The sequence below is a fragment of the Mustela nigripes genome, chromosome 6, assembly GCF_022355385.1.
Source record: "Mustela nigripes isolate SB6536 chromosome 6, MUSNIG.SB6536, whole genome shotgun sequence".
In the NCBI taxonomy this organism is placed as follows: Eukaryota; Metazoa; Chordata; class Mammalia; order Carnivora; family Mustelidae; genus Mustela; species Mustela nigripes.
Window position 1 is genome coordinate 53375677 of NC_081562.1, and position 18948 is coordinate 53394624.

Consider the following 18948-nt stretch of genomic DNA (forward strand, 5'->3'; position numbering starts at 1 on the left):
ATGTAAATTTATTTCTTTTCTTTATTATTAAAAACCAAAAATAGACCAAGTAAATCTGAAGATCTAGTTGGCTTTATTCAATGACTGATGAACTGGTAGCACCCCCATCTAGCAAGTAAAAAGGAGCTTCAGTGAGCTACAGGGAAAAAAAAAAAAAAGGTTTTTAAAGGCAGACAGGCTAAAACAAGGAAGTCATAAACAACAACAAAGCAAACAAAACAAGACAAAGTAGCAACAAAAGATTATTTGGGGCTATCAGGTGGATTACCTCACTAGTGTTGACCAGAAAATTCTCAACCAGTTAAAATTATATTCCTGAGGAGTTTAAAACTGCAATTAGATTAGGTATTAAATTTTGGTTTGGTGATACAGGCTCACTCTTCTGGGCCTGTTGGCTCTTTTTTAACAATACAAATATAATGCTTTCAAATATTCCGTATAGAAATAATCTTTCAAAATGAGGAAATAAAACTAATTTTTAAACACCCCCCCATTTTCCCATTATTTTAATATCTAAAAAATAATTTTCAATATCTAAAAAATAATTAAATTTAATCTTCTTGTCCTGTTTCTTGGGTTCTAACTCCTGAGCATCTAGTGAAGTAAGAGACTACACACATAGATATAACATTTTTTTTCTTCATGGTGGGCTTTTCCGCCAAAGTAACTGTCTTCAATTTTTATCAGAAAGAAATCAAACTTTCAGCTGGTACTAAGTACTCAGATGTTGTCAGCATGAGATGTCTATTTGAGGTAATATAGAATCTTCTTTTTAATGTGATTCCACAATTCATTTCCCTTTAATCAAATTTATATATCATTTATATTTAAAATTATATTACAAATGATTTCACCCCTTAGTTTATAACTGAAATTCTATACAATGTGAAGTTTCTTAATTTCCTTTCATGTATTCAAAGAAAAAGAAAAAGGGAGTGTATTACTCTAAATTACTAAACAAATTACAAAATTAGTTTGTAGCCATGGACCAACACTAAAAATAAAACCTGTATTATGAATCAAATAAAACTTGAACTGAACCAGAATTTAATACATACAACTGTAATATACAGTGGCATCCTAAAATACATTATTTTCATGTTTTCTTGATAACATCATGCACAGATATAATGGCCCATACGTGATTACATGCCAACATTTGCTAAGTTATTTTTGTTCCCATATAATACCAGGGTGAACATCAACTAGTCAGCTTGCAAGAGTCTCTTTTTATTTATCAGAAAGTTTCAACTGTATCTAATTAAGGAAGTAAGCCTCAGTTAAAAATATGCAAGGACATGTCCCCATGTGTTTGTAATATAGATACTCTTTTCCTCCAAGCTTCTCCACCCTACTTTTTCTCATCCACCTACACTCACATTCTCTCCTACATTCATAGATTATGAGTAATTTATAGTTACCTAGTTACTAATAATAATTCGTAGTTACCTAGGCAAGAATTTAAACTCAACTAATCTAATATAGGTGATTTTGGTGTTTTTTGAATGCCCTGCAGAATTTGAATTTTATAACCGCACCCAGATATATGTGATAAGCCTATCCTATTTTCTTGTCCTTACTTGGGAAATAGATTTTTTTTTCCCCAATAATCTATTGTTTGATCGCCTTTGATATTATTATTATAGTTTATATTCAACTGTCTAAGCTTTGTAATATTTTAAATTGAAGTATAATTGACATGTATCCCATTTATTTCAGGTGTATATCATAGTTATGTCATATTTTTGTTTTATTTTTTTCTTTGATTCACAGTTATTAGGGTATAAATTCCTGATGGTTTATAATTTACTATGGTCAACTTGGAGGAGTTAAATAATGACCTTACGTATATAGTGGACACAAACTGTTACATTTATTTTGAAATACAAATGTGCTTTAAATACATGAAATTAATTATTATTTGACCATAGAGTTGAGGGTCCATATCTGGGCTCTCTACTCTGTTCCACTGGTCTATGTGTCTGTTTTTATGTGAGTACCGTGCTGTCTTGGTGATCACAGCTTTGTAGTAAAGCTTGAAATCAGATAACATGATGCCCCCAGTTTTGTTTTTCTTTTTCAAAATTCCTTAGCAATTCGGGATCTCTTCTGATTCCATATGAATTTTAGGATTATTTGCTCCAGCTCTTTGAAAAATACTGGTTTTTGAGGAGTTCATTATAGATCCTGGATATCAACCTTTTCTCTGTACTATCATTTGCAAATATCTTCTCCCATTCCGTGGGTTGCCTCTTTGTTTTCTTGACTGTTTCCTTTGCTGTGCAGAAGCTTTTGATTTTGATGAAGTCCCAAAAGTTCATTTTCGCTTTTGTTCCCTTTGCCTTTGGAGACATATCTTGAAAGAAGTTGCTGTGGCTGATATCGAAGAGATTACTGCCTATGTTCTCCTCTAGGATTCTGATGGATTCCTGTCTCACATTGAGGTCTTTTATCCATTTTGAGTTTATCTTTGTGTACGGTGTAAAAGAATGGTCGAGTTTCATTCTTCTACATATAGCTGCCCAGTTTTCCCAGCACCATTTATTGAAGAGACTGTCTTTTTTCCAAACTCAACACACACAAAACAGACAATCATATCAAAAAATGGGCAGAAGATATGGACAGACACTTCTCCAATGAAGACATACAAATGGTTATCAGACACATGAAAAAAATGTTCATCATCACTAGCCATCAGGGAGATTCAAATTAAAACTACATTGAGATATCACCTTACACCAGTTAGAATGGCCAAATTTAGCAAGACAGGAAACAACATGTGGTGGAGGGGATGTGGAGAAAGGGGAACCCTCTTACACTGTTGGTGGGAATGCAAGTTGGCGCAGCCTCTTTGGAGAACAATGTGGAGATTCCTCAAGAAATTAAAAATAGAACTTCCCTATGACCCTGCCATTGCACTCCTGGGTATTTACCCCAAAGATACAGATGTCGTGAAAAGAAGGGCCATCTGTACCCCAATGTTTATAGCAGCAATGGCCACGGTCACCGAACTGTGGAAAGAACCAAGATGCCCTTCAACGGATGATTGGATAAGGAAGATGTGGTCCATATACACTATGGAGTAGTATGCCTCCATCAGAAAGGATGAATGCCCAACTTTTGTAGCAACATGGACAGTACTGGAAGAGATTATGCTGAGTGAAATAAGTCAAGCAGAGAGAGTCAATTATCATATGGTTTCACTTATTTTTGGAGTATAACAAATAGCATTGAGGAAATGGGGAGATAGAGAGGAGAAGGGAGTTGGGGTAAATTGGAAGGGGAGGTGAACCATGAGAGACTCTGAAAAACAATCTGAGGGTTTTGAAAGGGCAGGGGATGGGAGGTCGGGGTACCAGGTGGTGGGTATTATAGAGGGCACGGATAGCATGGAGCACTGGGTGTGGTGCAAAAATAATGAATACTGAAAATAAAAAATAAATTAAATAAAAGAGAAAAATACTGGTGTAATTTTGACCAGAATGGCAATAAAAGTATAGATTTTTTTTTAATTTCAAGATATCTTCTCATTTTGTTAATGTTTTTCTTCACTGTGCAAAAGATCTCTAAGTTTGAGTAATCTCATTTGTTTATTTTAGCTTTTGTTGCTTTGTCTGAGGACACTGGTCCAAAAAAAAAAAAAATCTGATTTCAAATGGCTTACCATCTCTGTTTTCTTCTAAGAGTTTTATGGTTTCAGGTCTTATAGTAAAGCCTTTCAGTCAATTTGAATTTATTTTTGTTTATGGTGTAAGATAGTGGTCAGTTTCATTCCTTGGCATTTAGTGTCCAGTTTTTTCAACACTATTTATTGAAATGACTGTCTTTTCCCCATTTTATATTTGTACCTCCTTTGTCAGAGGTTAATTGACATATAAGTGTGGGTTTTATTTCTGGGGTGTCTATTCTATTTCATTGATCCATGAATCTGTTTTTGTGCCAGTACCATACTATTTTGATTACTACAGCTCGGTAGCATAGTTTGAAATCAGGGAGTGGGATGCCTCCAGCTTTTTTTTTTTTTTTTTCTTCTTCCTCAAGATTGCTTTGGAGTCTTTTGTGATCCCATACAAATTTTAAGATTCTTGGTTCTAATTCTGTGAAATATGCCATTGGTATTTTGATGAAGATTGTATTGAATCTGTAGATTGCTTTGAGTGAGCTTTATAATTTAATATATAATTCTGATCATTTATCAGTGATTTTTACTGATAGAGTTAGGATCCTTATGGGTGGGTTTTTCCTTGTTTTTATGTCATTGAAGTGAATGTCTTTTCATAGGTTATTCTCTTGTAGCATTTCTTTTCGCCAAAGTTATTATTGTTAGTATTTTATAATATTTACACATTTGGAACACATATATTTCTCTAACTCTTAAGCTAAGTAAATGTTGGCTGGTCTATCAACATAGATCTCTTTAAATTTGCTTAAAATCATTATTGCAGTTGCAGGTCATCTAATTATTTGTCATTACTTTATTTGCTTCTCTTTAGTAGAAGTTTCCTGATTTGTGCTTATAATGGGCAGTTGTGTGTCTTGATTTGATGAGGTTCTTTCATTCAACAGTTTTTAATTCCTTTGTTTAAAATCTGCAAAATTCAGTATTCAACAGCATAACTAGTGAGAACTATTACCTACCTAGGCCTTTTCTTTATCTCTGAAGTGTGATAGTCATTTTCCAGTTTTTTTGCTCAATTAAAATTGAGGTTTGCTGCAAATCCACTTAATATCAATAAATCCCCTAGAACTATGGACTCCATCAGCATTCAGAAAAGCAAAGGATCCATTCCCACTAATTTCAAACCTGAAAAGAACCATTAAAATTAGTTTGAGAACCACTTACAGCTGTACTCAAGAATAAAATTGAGATTCAAGTACTCTGAAACATTTTACACAAAACATTGAGCTCCATGGTCACTCATCACCATATGCTACACAAAAAAACATCTGGTACATCAAAGAAATGGAAGACTAAATGTAGGTATTTAATTATAATTCTTAGTATAAACTGTAACATTATTTAGAACAATAAATAGAAAGTCAGCTATAGGTATAGATGGACATGGATAAACCATGAATATGGATATAAGTCAATGTCTATATTTATTTATCTATCTATATCTATTTTCATCCATCTATCAGGAGAGACTGTGTTTGCTAAATTGAAAGAGCTCTGGAGTTTCTTTAAAGCAGTTTTCTGGCATATTTTCAGCCAATGCTCCTTTCTGGAAGTAAGAAATAAGATTTATATTCATTTGATGCATTTGAAAAATGTACTGAGATAGAAATCGAAGAGACTAATCGCTATATTAATTTTATGGATTTGCTGTTTATGGAGTTTTTCCTTTTTTCATAGTAAGTGTAATTTATCTTATCTCACATATTTTAATATTTTTTAATTGGTTCCCACTGTTTATCTAGCAGTTGATGAAATATTAAGGCAGGAGTATGTGGATAGAAAAGAAAAGTCACACAGGTTTATTTTCAGTTATAATAGTATGCAAGTGAGAAAACAACATTACTCAGTAACAGTTAAATAAATAAATAATATGGTTTACAATGGACTTATGGAAAGTTAAAGACAACAATGTGGTCACTTTTTAAAACAGAGATCTTGTGGCATGGATTGCATGGAGCACTGGGTGTTATAGGCATACAATGAATCATGGAACACTAACTACATCAAAAACTAATGATACACTTATTTGTGGAGCATAACAAATAGCATGGAGGACATGGGGAGTTAGAGAGGAGAAGGGAGTTGGGGTAAATTGAAAGGGGAGGTAAATCATGAGAGACTATGGACCCTGAAAAACAATCTGAGGGGTTTGAAGTGGCAGGGGTGTGGGAGGTTGGGGTACCAGGTGGTGGGTATTATAGAAGGCACGGATTGCATGGAGCACTGGGTGTGGTGAAAAAATACTGAATACTGTTATGCTGAAAATAAATTAATTAAGTAAAAAAATCCTAATGATATAATGTATGGTGCCTAGCATAACACAATAAAAAAAGAAGAGATCCTGTATAAATAAACTCGTTTAATAAAGGTGCGAGTAGGGGCAACTGGGTAACTCAGTTGCTTAAACATCTGCTTTCATCTCAGGTCATGATCCCAGGGTCCTGGGATCAAGCCCTACATTTCACTCTCTGCTCCATGGGGAGCCTGCTTCTCCCTCTCCCTCTGCTACTTCCCTTGCTTTTACTTTTTCTCTGTCAAATAAACGAATAAATAAGATACTTGCACTTTCTCTAAAAAAAGAAAATGCAAGTAATACATGTGGTTTGGCTTGAAATTTGAAAAAAAAAATTTGAATTTGAATTAGCGAAAGAAGTGTTTATTAGCAAGACTTTGGCAATAAAAATAAAATGAGATAGAGAGGAGAAGGGAGTTGGGGGAAATTGGAAGGGGAGGTGAACCATGCGAGACTATGGACTCTGAAAAAATGATCTGAGGGTTTTGAAGGGGTGGGGAGTGGGAGGTCGGGGTACCAGGTGGTGGGTACTATAGAGGGCACGGATTGCATGGAGCACTTGGTGTGGTGTAAAAAATAATGAATACTGTTATGCTGAAAATAAATAAAAAATAAATTTAAAAAAATGAAATAAGAAACAAAAATAAAACAGAAGAAAAATTTCACTGTGTATCACTTAAAGTAGAAGGAAGATAGGTTGCTCTAAGGTATGTTTCGATGTGAAAGGGCACATGTCTCAGGGTGAAGACTAAGAAAGGTAATTGCACATAGATAATAGAAAAATTTCTTTATAATAATGCACTTAAAATTATTTAAAATGTTTGCATACCAGAATAAAACCTTTCCTACTAAAATTGAAACTCACCAAGGGTTGAATATGGTACCATTTGTCCATTTCCAAGATTCTCCTTGTTTTCTGTTCAATCCAATCCAGTGCATAAAAGTTCCTGTGTGTCTCCTCAAAAACTCCTTTCACAAAAATCAAGGTATTATCCATTACATAATATTTTAGATCACATTGCTGAACACACTTCTCATCCCAACCTTCCTATCCTTATGATTTACATCCTAATCTGCATGACCTAATGCTTCTTCAGCAACAGGTAGGGATATCAGGTTAGTTTATCAGAAAGATTTTCACTTTGCTCTTTCACTTCTTAAAAATCTGTAAGCAATAGAGTGACTTTCATCAAGTCATTGCAATTTTCTGAACTGCACTGTCTCAAATTATCTTTAGGGGTAATTTCTATCTCTCAAATGAGAAACTGATGAGGAAAACGTATTTGAATTAATTTCCTCCAAACTGGGCCAACAGTATGTTTTAGTCACAGAGTGAATGACGGAGACTATAAACTGATAAGATGTTTGTGTGTGTTTGGATGACAAAATCAGGAGCTGAGCATTTTCTCTAGGAACTGATACAGAACGTTTGTAAGAGTGACAGAGAACTAATGTTTCCATTTTGTTTTGTGAACAGGTCCTCTCTCAAAAGTCACAGAGGAGGTATTTCAGGGGGAAAGTGTTTAATAGAAAGTATAACGACTGCTAAAAATAGGAAAATTCAGTCATAAACTACATTTGATCCTTGAACAATGCTGCCATGCAGTTGAAAACCTAAGCATAACTCTTGATTCCCCCCCAATTCAACTACTAATAGCTTACTATTGACACAAAGCATTATTGCTAAGATAAGCAATTAACCCATATTTTGTATGCTATATATATTATATACTGCTTTCTTACAATAAAGTAGTAAACTAGAAAAAACAAAATGTTGTTCAGAAAATCACAAGGAAGAGAAAATACACTTACAGTGCTGTACTGTTTGCTGAAAATAATCTGCATTTAAGTGGACCTGTACAGTTCAAGCCTGTATTGTTCAAGGATCACCTAACTGTCCTTTGAGGAGATACCAAAATAAGAATGTTATTGCTTCTTTAGGTTTTCTCATATAATCAGAAAACAAACTAACTTCTGGATGATTATGATTTATTGCAATAAAAATATATTGAATGATAGATTTCATTTCTCTTCTCTTGGCTCCTTGCTATATAGAGTTTAGTCAGCTCTCTTTATAAAGAAACATATTCTCTCATCCAGTGTTCCTAGAGCCCAAGTCCCTCTTCTTCGTGTTTTTTCACTTCTGTCCATGGTCTTATGTTCTTCAAACTGCTATTTCCCTCAGATCCTCAGCCTAAATTCTAAGAGCCATATCTATTTTTTGGTTTTAATTTTTCCAGGCCATTCTTGGCAGAATAAAAATTTAAAGGTATTAAAAACTACCCATTTAATAATTTAAGAACATCAAATAAAGTCAGTTAGCTATATAAACAGCATGCATTATTATTAATGACATAACATCACCAGCTAATTTGACTAAGTTCAAATCCCAGTTCAACAAGTTCTGGCTGTGAGACAATGGCTATGTTACATTATATCTCTGTGCCTAACTGTCTTCAGCTATAAAATACAGGTATTTTCATATGTACTTCATAGGCACTGGTTAGTTTACATGAGTTTTATAGTTACACTTAGAACACTGTCTGACATATATTTTCATATTCACTTTTACCATTTTTATTCTCTTTGTACAAACTTAAGCTCTGAAATGGTTAAGAACTTTCCCCTTTTCTTACCATATCCTCTTGTGTATCAATATGAGCAAGTTCTGATCCCTGTGAAAGGCAAAATTGTTCACTGGCTGTCCAATTTTTGGTATCACTGGAAAAATAGAAACACTTCCTTCTTACTCCAATCCATTCACCTGAACACTCCACAGTTTTGGGACATTTGAAAAATACTGGAAATATTGAAAAAAGAAAGAAATTATCAGATTAAAAAGTAAGTTAAAGAGTATAGCCAAACTATGGAAAGAACCTAGATGTCCATCAACAGATGAATGGATCAAGAAGATGTGGTATATATACACAATGGAATACTATGCAGCCATCAAAAGAAATGAAATCTTGCCATTTGCAACAACATGGATGGAACTAGAGCGTATCATGCTTAGCGAAATAAGTCAAGCAGAGAAAGACAACTATCATATGATCTCCCTGATATGAGGAAGTGGTGATGCAACATGGAGGCTTAAGTGGGTAGAAGAAGAATAAATGAAACAAGATGGGATTGGGAGGGAGACAAACCATAAGTGACTCTTAATCTCACAAAACAAACTGAGGGTTGCCGGGGGGAGGGGGTTTGGGAGAAGGGGGTGGGATTATGGACATTGGGGAGGGTATGTGATTTGGTGAGTGCTGTGAAGTGTGTAAACCTGGTGATTCACAGACCTGTACCCCTGGGGATAAAAATATATGTTTATAAAAAATAAAAATAAATAAAAATTTAAAAAAATTTAAAAAAAAAAAGAGTATTTCTTTCATTCTGATGAATCAGGTTTATTTTTACTCCTGTGGTTTGCAGTCTGTAAAATTAACTTCACTCATAGGATGATGGACAAATTCAGTTCAGCTGTCTGTAAGGAAAACCACTTAATGGTTGGGCAGTCCATAGTTTATCCAATTTCCCTGGCTTCTACTTTGAAGAATGGAACTACTGGCCTCTCATAGTCTATACTGACATCCTCCCAAAAACAATGTATAAAATTTAACAACTGACAAAAGTCCTAGAGACATAAATACAAATTAGGCCTCACAGACTAGGGTAAGAAAGCTCACCTTTACCTTGAGAAATAAAATGCTTATAGACAAGAAAGGTCATCCAAGATAGGGAAGTAAAACTCACTGTACATGACAACAAATCATTGTAATATGAGTTAGTAAAACATTTGTTCTACTTCACCAATATTCAGTGCCAAAGAAGCTGGAATCATGAGGAACTGATTTCTGCATAGAGTGTTTTGAAAATTTTCTTTTTCAAGGTTTTATTAGGTGTTGAGTAATCAGAATAAGATAAAGTCCTTACCCTCCAAGTGTTTGAACAAGGTAATGTAACTAGCAAAGAACCAAGTAAATGTTCAACTGTCAGGTCAACTCCAAAGCCTTTCTCCTCATTTGCCATGATGTAATATACATAACGTTTTATTTATTTATTTAAATATAAATATATATATATATATATATTTATATATACTTAAATATATATAAATATTTGAAAGCAGATCCAGGCTACCATACCTAGGTAATGAAATATATTGTGTTTCAATTTTTTAAATTAATTAATGAATGAATCTAAAGGTTTCTTATAGAAACACTTCTTTATAAATATTTAAACTCTGGGGCACCTGCTGGCTCAGTTCAAAAGTGCTTGGGACTCTTGATCTCTGAGTCATGAGTTCCCACCCCACGTGGGGTATAGAGGTCACTAAAATAATAATAATACTAATAATATAATTATTTAACTACTAGATATTTAAATATCAATAACATTGAGCTCCAAGGACGCTATAATGACAGAAAAAGCTATATGCAAGAACAGTACTGGTACTCTGTGAATGACAAAGAAAATAAAAATCAAGAGTGCTAAATGTTATTTTAATGTAAGTGCCAACTTAAGTGTTATATTAAGTGAAACATGCATATGGAAAATAAAATTCTGAGACTATTACATGGATCAGGAATTTAAAAACCCATCTTTGAATTATTTTCACAAAATGAGCCATTAATGTCCAGAAGAAAATTAGTATCTTCATTTTTACATATCTACTCCAATAGACAAAATCACCACAAATCACTTGTGCCTTTATTTCATTTTTTTTCTTTTAAAATAATACATATATCATGGAACAACTATTAGTAATATAACTTAATCTTAATCCAAGAGAAATAAGAGCAAAGAGATACTGCAGCTATATAGGCTTTATTGCAAGGTGGTTAAAATACGAGGAATTAGATCCAGCCAAACAAGAAGAGTCTCAATTCTGGCTCTGGAATTTGTTATTTGTGAGAGGCAACTTACTCACTCTGGCTTCTATTTCTTTGCCTGTAAATGGATTTCATAATTATAGTTGTTCTTGTTTTTGTGAGAATTAAATATAATAAATATAGTATAATTAGCATTGGTTCTTCAACTGTTGCAAAGTATGCTCCATTAAAAAACATAACTAATGCTGTTGTTATCTGGTGGTCACTTTAGAATTTATTATTACTATACTTAAAGATTAAGAACGTCTATAAATTTGGGAACATAACTGTAATGTGAGATTTAGGATATTTAGTTTTTGTTTTTTGTTAAGCGATCTCTACACCCAATGTGAGGTTCAAACTCATGACTCAGAGATCAAGTTGCTTGCTCTACTGACTAAGCCACCAGTGCTAGTTTTTAATTTTCTTTTTAAATTGAAGCATAAATATATTAATTTCAGGTATGCAACATAGTGATTTGTCAATTTTATATATTACAAAATGCTCACCGTGATAAATATAGTTACCATATGTCACCTTACAAAGTTATTATATTCTTGACTATATTCCTGATGCTGAATTTTTAATCTCTGTAGCTTATCTATTTTATAACTAGAAATTTGTACCTCTTAATGCCTTTCACCTATTTTGCTCATTCCCTAAACCCCCTCCCTCTGGAAACCACCAGTTTGTTCTCTGTATTTTTGAGTCTGAGTCTGTTTTTTGTTTATTTTATTTTACTTGTTAGATTCTACATATAATTGAAGTAATATGGCATATTGCTTTGTCTTGCTTCACCTCACACAATACCCTTAGCTCTATCCATGTTGTCACAATGGCAAGATTTCATTCTTTTAATGTCTGAATAATATTCCATTATGTTTATATATCATGTCTTCTTTATGTATTCATTTACAAATGATATATCCAATAAGGAGTTAATATCCAAAATATACAAATAACTCATAACACAAAACCCCAAATAATCCAATTAAAAAATGAAGAGAGGACCTGAATAGATATTTTTCCAAAGAAGACATGCAGATGGCTAACAGACAATAAAAGAATGCTCAACATCGCTAATCATTAGGGAAACTCAAATCAAAACCATAATGAAATATCACCTCATCCCAGTCAGAATGGCTGGTATCAAGAGAAGACCCAAGAGCATTTTTGAGAGGGGTGCCTGGGTGGCTTAGTCAGTAAAGCCTCTGCCTTCAGCTCAGGTCATGATCCTGGGGTCCTCATCCTCTCTCTCTGCCACGCCCTCTACTTGTGTTCTCTCTCTCTCTCTCTCTCTCTCTCTCTCTCTCCCTCTGTCAAACAAATAAATAAAATCTTTTAAAAAAGAGTATTTTTGAGAGAGACAAGGAGTATGGTAAAACCTGCCAAACTAGTAGGAACCTGAGAATTTGTCTCTATAAGAGCTTTTTGTTACTTCAGAATTGAGAGATCTAGGATTAGTTTTGAAGGATTGACCCTAATGGGCACAAAGAATCATAGAAAGTTTATGAGCTCAGCCACTCACCTGCTATCACAAGAATGACCACTATGAGAAGTATGATGCACATACAAAGGTATAACATCCAGCATTTTTCCAACTTGCAAACTGAAAAATAAATAAATATCTACTGTAAAATTTGCAGAGAAACCCTGCCTGAATATTTTCATTTATTCTCCTTCATAATAATCAATTTTAAATATCTCATTAAAAGCATCTATATTGGGTGCCTGGATGGCTCAGTGGGTTAAGCCTCTGCCTTTGGCTCAGGTCATGATCTCAGGGTCCTGGGATCAAGGCCTGCATCGGGCTCTCTGCTCATCGAGGAGCCTGCTTCCCCCTCTCTCTCTGTCTGCCTCTCTGCCTACTTGTGATCTCTCTCTCTCTGTAAAATAAATAAAATCTTAAAAAAAAAAAAGAGTTTTAAAAAAAGCATCTATATCATAAAGTAATAAAGGATACAATGGCCTTATAAAATGCAAAGATGGAAAGTACCAATGACCACTGTAGCTGTTCAGAGGAGGAATGGTGGAAAAGATCACTTAGACTGGTTGAAAGGAGGGAGGAAAGGCAAGGTTATCTCAAAGGTAGAAATAGTGTGAATGGTGGATTGTAGTCAAGAAAGTATAACATTCAACAAAAGGGTTATGATCAGACAAATGGCTATGAAAGATACACAAATCAACAAAATCAAAGATGGGGAGAAAGTAAAGTCATAAGGTCATTTGACAGAAGAAACATGTAAGATAAATCATTTTCTTTATTCTTAAGCAATAGCGGGAAATTTAATGCATTTAAACAAGAAATGCCAAGATAAAAGCAGTAATTTGTGGTAAGCAGAATGAATTAGAGAGGGGATTTGGCACTCATGGAAATGTTATGAGGTGAAGAAAAAGAAAAACAGTAATAATTTTAGGGCTGCCTGGGTGGCTCAGTGGCTTAAGCCTCTGCTTTTGGCTCAGCTCATGATCTTAAGGTCCTGGGATCAAGCCTGGTGTCTGGCTCTCTGCTCAGCAGGGAGCCTGCCTCCTTCCCTCCCCTCTGCACCCCCTTCCCCGCTTGCCTCTCCACTTGTGATCTCTGTCTGTCAAATAAATAATAAAATCTTTAAAAAATAATAATTTTAGCAGTGATTAAGATCTTTTTGTTTGACAAATTATTGGCAGATGCAGAAGGAATGTTTTCCATCCACACATTTAAATGTCAGAAGAAAGGACTTGGGGAGGCAGAAAGATGGCAGAGTAGAAAGACCCAAGTGTCCTCTCATCCCATGAACACAATCAAAGAACTATCAAATTATCTTAAATACCCTATAAGTCTACCTGAAGACTGACAGAACAAACTTGTAGAGAGCAAAATGAAGTCTCTCATGTTAAGCAGATGATGACCTATGACAACCTGTGACACAAGTACTTAAAGGTACAGCATCTATGAGGGGCGCCTGGGTGGCTCAGTGGGTTAAAGCCTCTGCCTTCGGCTCAGGCCATGATCCCAGGGTCCTGGGATCGAGCCCTGCATCGGGCTCTCTACTCAGCAAGGAGTCTGCTTCCACCCTCTCTCTGCCTGCCTCTCTGCCTACTTGTGATCTCTGTCAAATAAATAAATAAAACCTTAAGAAAAAAAAAAAGGTGCAACATCTATGAGATATCACTGGGACCAGCATCAATAGACAGTCCAGAATTGATAAGAAACAGGTCTGCGGAGGCCTAAGACCAATTAAATCCGCTTAAAAAGGAGAGAATTTTTGCAGCACACTGTCAGACGCAGCAGACATGACTTCTCCATGTGACCACTTAAAAAGGCAACTTCAGCTGCTGAAGGCTCCACCTGACTGATCTCAACGAAGTGAGATTCTTCCCTGCTTGAACATAAAAAGCAGTAAGTGCCAAGAGTTGACTCAAACCAGATAAGTCTCATCTCAACCTGTGCACCCATAGACGGACATTGTGTTCAGTTTATTAACTTCCTATACCCTTTCATTATATTGTTTTTTGTCTGGTTTATCCTATGTTCTGCTCTGTGTGCTGTATAAGGAGGCAAGTTTAATCACACAGTGAAATGTCATTGAATTTGAAATCCTGAACCTGCTTTATAATTGTGATTAGCTTTGCTTTATGATTGAATAAAGTCGACATTGTGGAAAGACACAACTCATGTGTGCACCTGCATGCCGTGCTCATGACAAAACTCCGTAACTAAAAGGACAGAGGATGTCACATCGAAGAAGGTCAGATATGTGTTTTAGAGGAGAAATAGATCATGGGTGCCATGAAGGGGAGAGAGATGTGGTTGTAGAGAAGGACAAGAGAGAGAGGAGCACACAGGGGATTGCATAAGAACATTTCCCCAAAGACACTGGCTTGCAAAATCAGAGAGGCTGAATTTTACGAATTCTTGCAATGAGCGGAGCTTAAAGCCTGGAGTTTTAAAGGTCCGCTGGCTTGGCTGGAATACAGCCCAGGGTACTGTGCTGCTCCTGAAGAGGAGGCAGGCAAACAATCTGGGGGCAGACAGCATGGAAACTATGATCTCAAGAATTCCAGGGGCACACAAAGGGAAGATTATTCACACTTCTTGGAACTCATCCCTGAGAGGCAACATTCATGAGAATGCATCTCCCGGAACAAAGGAGCTGGCTGTTGCCAGTTACCTACCCACACCTTAGTATAAACTCAGTGGTGTGTAAACAATGAATCTTGGAACACGAAAAAATAAAATTAAAAACAACAACAACAACAAAAAAAAACAAACCCCAAAACCCAGCACAGAGCCACCTATAAGAAGCAATGCAGTACCAACACTGGTTGCCTAACTTCCTTACACCAAGCTCCACACCCCTGCATTCTGATGGAACTGCCCTTTTCAGTCACACTTGCCTCAGTCCCAGTGCAGTGGGCGCTCCTCCAGAAGACCAGTGCAAAGCCCTGAGTACCCAATATTTCCCAACAAGAGAGTTCTGCAGGGCTTTAGTTCCGGTGGAGTTGACAGCAGGTTTCATTTTACAAGCAAGCCAGAGCACATCTAGTTAAAACTCGCTGCATTTTGTATTTTTGTTTGATTCTACTTTCTGAGAAATTCATTTTGAGAGGGTCTATGAGTAGCAATTACGTTAAATTTTTACATCTGAAAAATTTCCCCCAACATCTGGTAAACTGAATTAAAAGCCTGAATTTAAGCATTTTCTCCTTTATCAATGTGAAGAATTTGTTCTATTCTCTTTATGCAGCTGCTGTTGCTGATGAGCGACCTGCCATTCGGAGAAGGATTTTCACTATCTCGAAGTTCATTTGGCTTGTGTGGTTTTGTGAGGCCTTTCAAGATTTTCTCTTTATTCTTGATGTTTTGAAATTTAGTATAAGTCATCAAATTATGAAAAATTTTTTTAACCTTTCTGCTCAGCATTGTGTATGCTTTTTCAAATTCTAGGCTCATATTTTTCTTCACTTATGATATTTTTTCTTCGGCTACTGCTAGTACATCCATCCCCTTACACTTCACTCTATCCAGGACTCCCTTATACACCACACCTCTAAACTTTTTAAAAACCTAATTTTTTTTATTTTTCAATGATATCAAAGAGACTTATTCAGTGGCATGAGGATACAAATTCTGATATGAAAAATCATTCTATTAATTCATCCTTGAACAAGTTCTTTAGTGTACAAAAAAATAACAGTCCACAGATATCTGCTTCCACCCTTAAAAAAAAAAAACAAAACCTAGAGAGGGTGCCTGGGTGGCTCAGTGGATTAAAGCCTCTGCCTTCAGCTCAGGTCATGATCCCACGGTCCTGGGATTGAGCCCCACATCGGGCTCTCTGCTCACGCAGGGAGCCTGCTTCCTTCTCTCTCTCTGCCTGCCTCTCTGCCTACTTGTGGTCTCTGTCTGTCAAATAAATTAAAAAAAAAAAAAAAACTAGGGAAAATGCAAAAGTGATGGAAAGACACACAGACTTGAGAAATTACAGGAAGCACTGCTAGAACCCCTTGTGGAGATCCAAGGCTACTCTATGTGCGTGTGCGTGTGTGTGTGTGCATGAATGGTGAGTGAGTGGTAAGGCTCCAGGCTTGCAGTTGGGAGATGCAGCAGTGTAAGCAGACAAAATACAAAATGCATTTGAGGAAACTGTTTGCTTTTTGCTTTTGCTTTCTTCCATCTGGCCTTTGGACAATTATTGCATGTTCTACAACCCAAAAGCCACCTAGGCCTCCTGAGTGTATGTGATGAGTACTCAAAATCCATGATGGAGAGAAAGACTGAATTTATTTTATTGTGGTAAAAAAAAACCAATAAAATATTTTATAAAAAATTAAATAAAAATAAACAAAATAAATTTAGCACTTGAACCACTCCTAAGTGAATAACCATGGCATTACATATATTTACTAAAGAAACAGTCTTCTAATTAAAATTTCTCAAAATTGAAACTGTCTTGTAAAACAGAGATATTATCATTAAAAATATTCTAGTATAGAAATTTCTGCTAGACTCAATCTTTACAGTTCTTCAAAAGCCCCTTTCAGCCTCTTTATCTTCAAGCCACTTCCAGATTTTCTCTATGTCTATTTCCTATAATATCAAGATGATGCTGGGGAAACAACAAAAGACACTGGACACCTAATGATTCTGAAAGTCAAGTTGACCCAAACACAAACATTTAGAAACATCTTCATTCACTTCAGCAGGATATTAGCTATTTCTATCCATCCTTGGTCTGTGCTGGTTGAGACAGAGAAAGCAATCTTGGTTACAGGATTGGGTAAAACTGTGGTAAATAAGTTCTCTTTGCTGTAAAAGTACATTTAAAAATTTATTGGGGTGTAATGCACACACCATAAAATTCACCCCGAATATCTTCATACATACAAGCTTATACTCTCACAGAAACAAAATCCCATACCTTCTCCTAAATTTTGCATTGTTTTACAGAAGTGCTTTCTCTGCCTCATAAACTTTAGTAGTTTTCCTCCTTATGAGGTCAGCATTATTAGGCTTTCCTGTATTTGGCTTGTTTTTTTCTCCCTCACCCAAAAGAACTTACTTGTCCTGGGTTTCCAGTTATCATGCCTGCCATCATGCTGCTCTGGGGTGACCATGGCAACTGTGGTGATTGATCCAAATCAAAGAAAATAACTAGAAGGACTTACAGACGTGGATCACAAAAAGCCGAGCAAGCTTTCTGTATAACAGGAGCAAAACAACTGACAATCAACACATTCATTTAATCCAAGGAGAAGCGGTGAGTAATCAGTCTTATCAGTTCAGATCGAGATAAAAGTGAACACATCATTAAAAATGGAAAATCATCCAAAAGCATGTTTGCATAAGAGTATCATAAAATTGGCAGAATATTTTTGTCCACAAATAATAAAAATGTCCTGTGTGCCATATTGTGTGGAACTCACAGAAAAAAATGTTCATCTTATTAAAACACTCCTTACTATTTCTTGGAATTATCTCACTTCTCATTTTTATAAAAAGTCAAATCATTAATAGTAATTACACACACACACACACACACATTATTCGTTCTGTATAGGTTCAAGTGCAGTTATTACATGATTTTGAGAAAGCTATTTAGCTCTGTTGCTCAGTTCTTCTGTAAAATTAAGAGTAAATTATACTTACCTATAGGAATGTTGCAATGGTCAAACGAGATACTACATGGAAAATACTTAGAATAATGATGCCTGGCATTTTTGTCAAGTGTATCTATTTCAATCATCTATCTATCATCCATCTATCATCTATTTATCTATCCACACACATATTATGGTACATCATCACTTTAAAATCTACTCATGAATTTTACAGCATACATATGAACAGAAATAGAGCTATATATTCCTTGAAGATCTCATGTATGAAGCTGTATTATGTTTTTAAAAATTTATATCTTTAAGTCATTCATTGGTTATATCAATGATTTACTTTAATGATGAGTCAACATTTCTCTCTGGATTTGCCACACAAATTTATGCAGTTATGACAACTTAATTCTATGTATACCTCAACTTTCTGTGCAGAGCTAGCCCTCTTTCATTTCTGTAAAATTGAGAAGTTTATATACAGAAGCTAGCAACCATTCCCTAAGTTTTATTTAATCATGCTAGGATGGTTGGTCCATGCTTTATGGACTTTGGGAAAGAGCCACTTTTGGAATCAGAAAGAACTGATTCTAATCTTGGGTCTAGAATTTCCTTTTTTTTTTTTTTTTTTGGACTTCTGGAAAGTTACATTGAACTCACCTCATTGGATATTCTTTATTGGTGTTGTAGAAACACCTATATTCCCCATTCTGTTTGGAAGTCTGTTAAATGAGATGACAAAGTATACTGGACACAGAAAGGGCATAGAATGTATTCAGTGAACTTGAAGAACTTTTCTTCCCTTACATGCTCTTTTACAATCTTGCATACACATATATTAAAGCACTTCACATTTTGCATTGCAATTACTTTTTTTGCCCCAAGCCCAACAGGAGCAATCACGTAGTTTAGCAAAGCCTAAAATAATTTTCCATTTGCTCATTATTTAAGAAAAATTGAGATGAAATATTCTCAAAAGAGAATTATTGTGTTTGTAAATATAAAAAAATATAGACTGAAACATT

The 18948-nt window shown here is 35.3% G+C and overlaps 1 protein-coding gene across 1 annotated transcript; it reads right to left on the reverse strand.

The window, feature by feature from the left end:
• Positions 1-70: 70 nt before the first annotated feature.
• On the reverse strand, positions 71-17511 carry CLEC2A (C-type lectin domain family 2 member A). The gene is made up of 6 exons (XM_059404730.1): positions 17377-17511; positions 12363-12443; positions 8609-8772; positions 6838-6941; positions 4639-4804; positions 71-136 (listed from the first exon to the last, which is right to left on the reverse strand). The coding sequence occupies exons 1-5, from the start codon at positions 17429-17431 to the stop codon at positions 4696-4698; spliced, it is 513 nt and encodes a 170-aa protein (XP_059260713.1). The 5' UTR covers positions 17432-17511; the 3' UTR covers positions 71-136; positions 4639-4695.
• Between the last annotated feature and the right edge of the window lie 1437 nt (positions 17512-18948).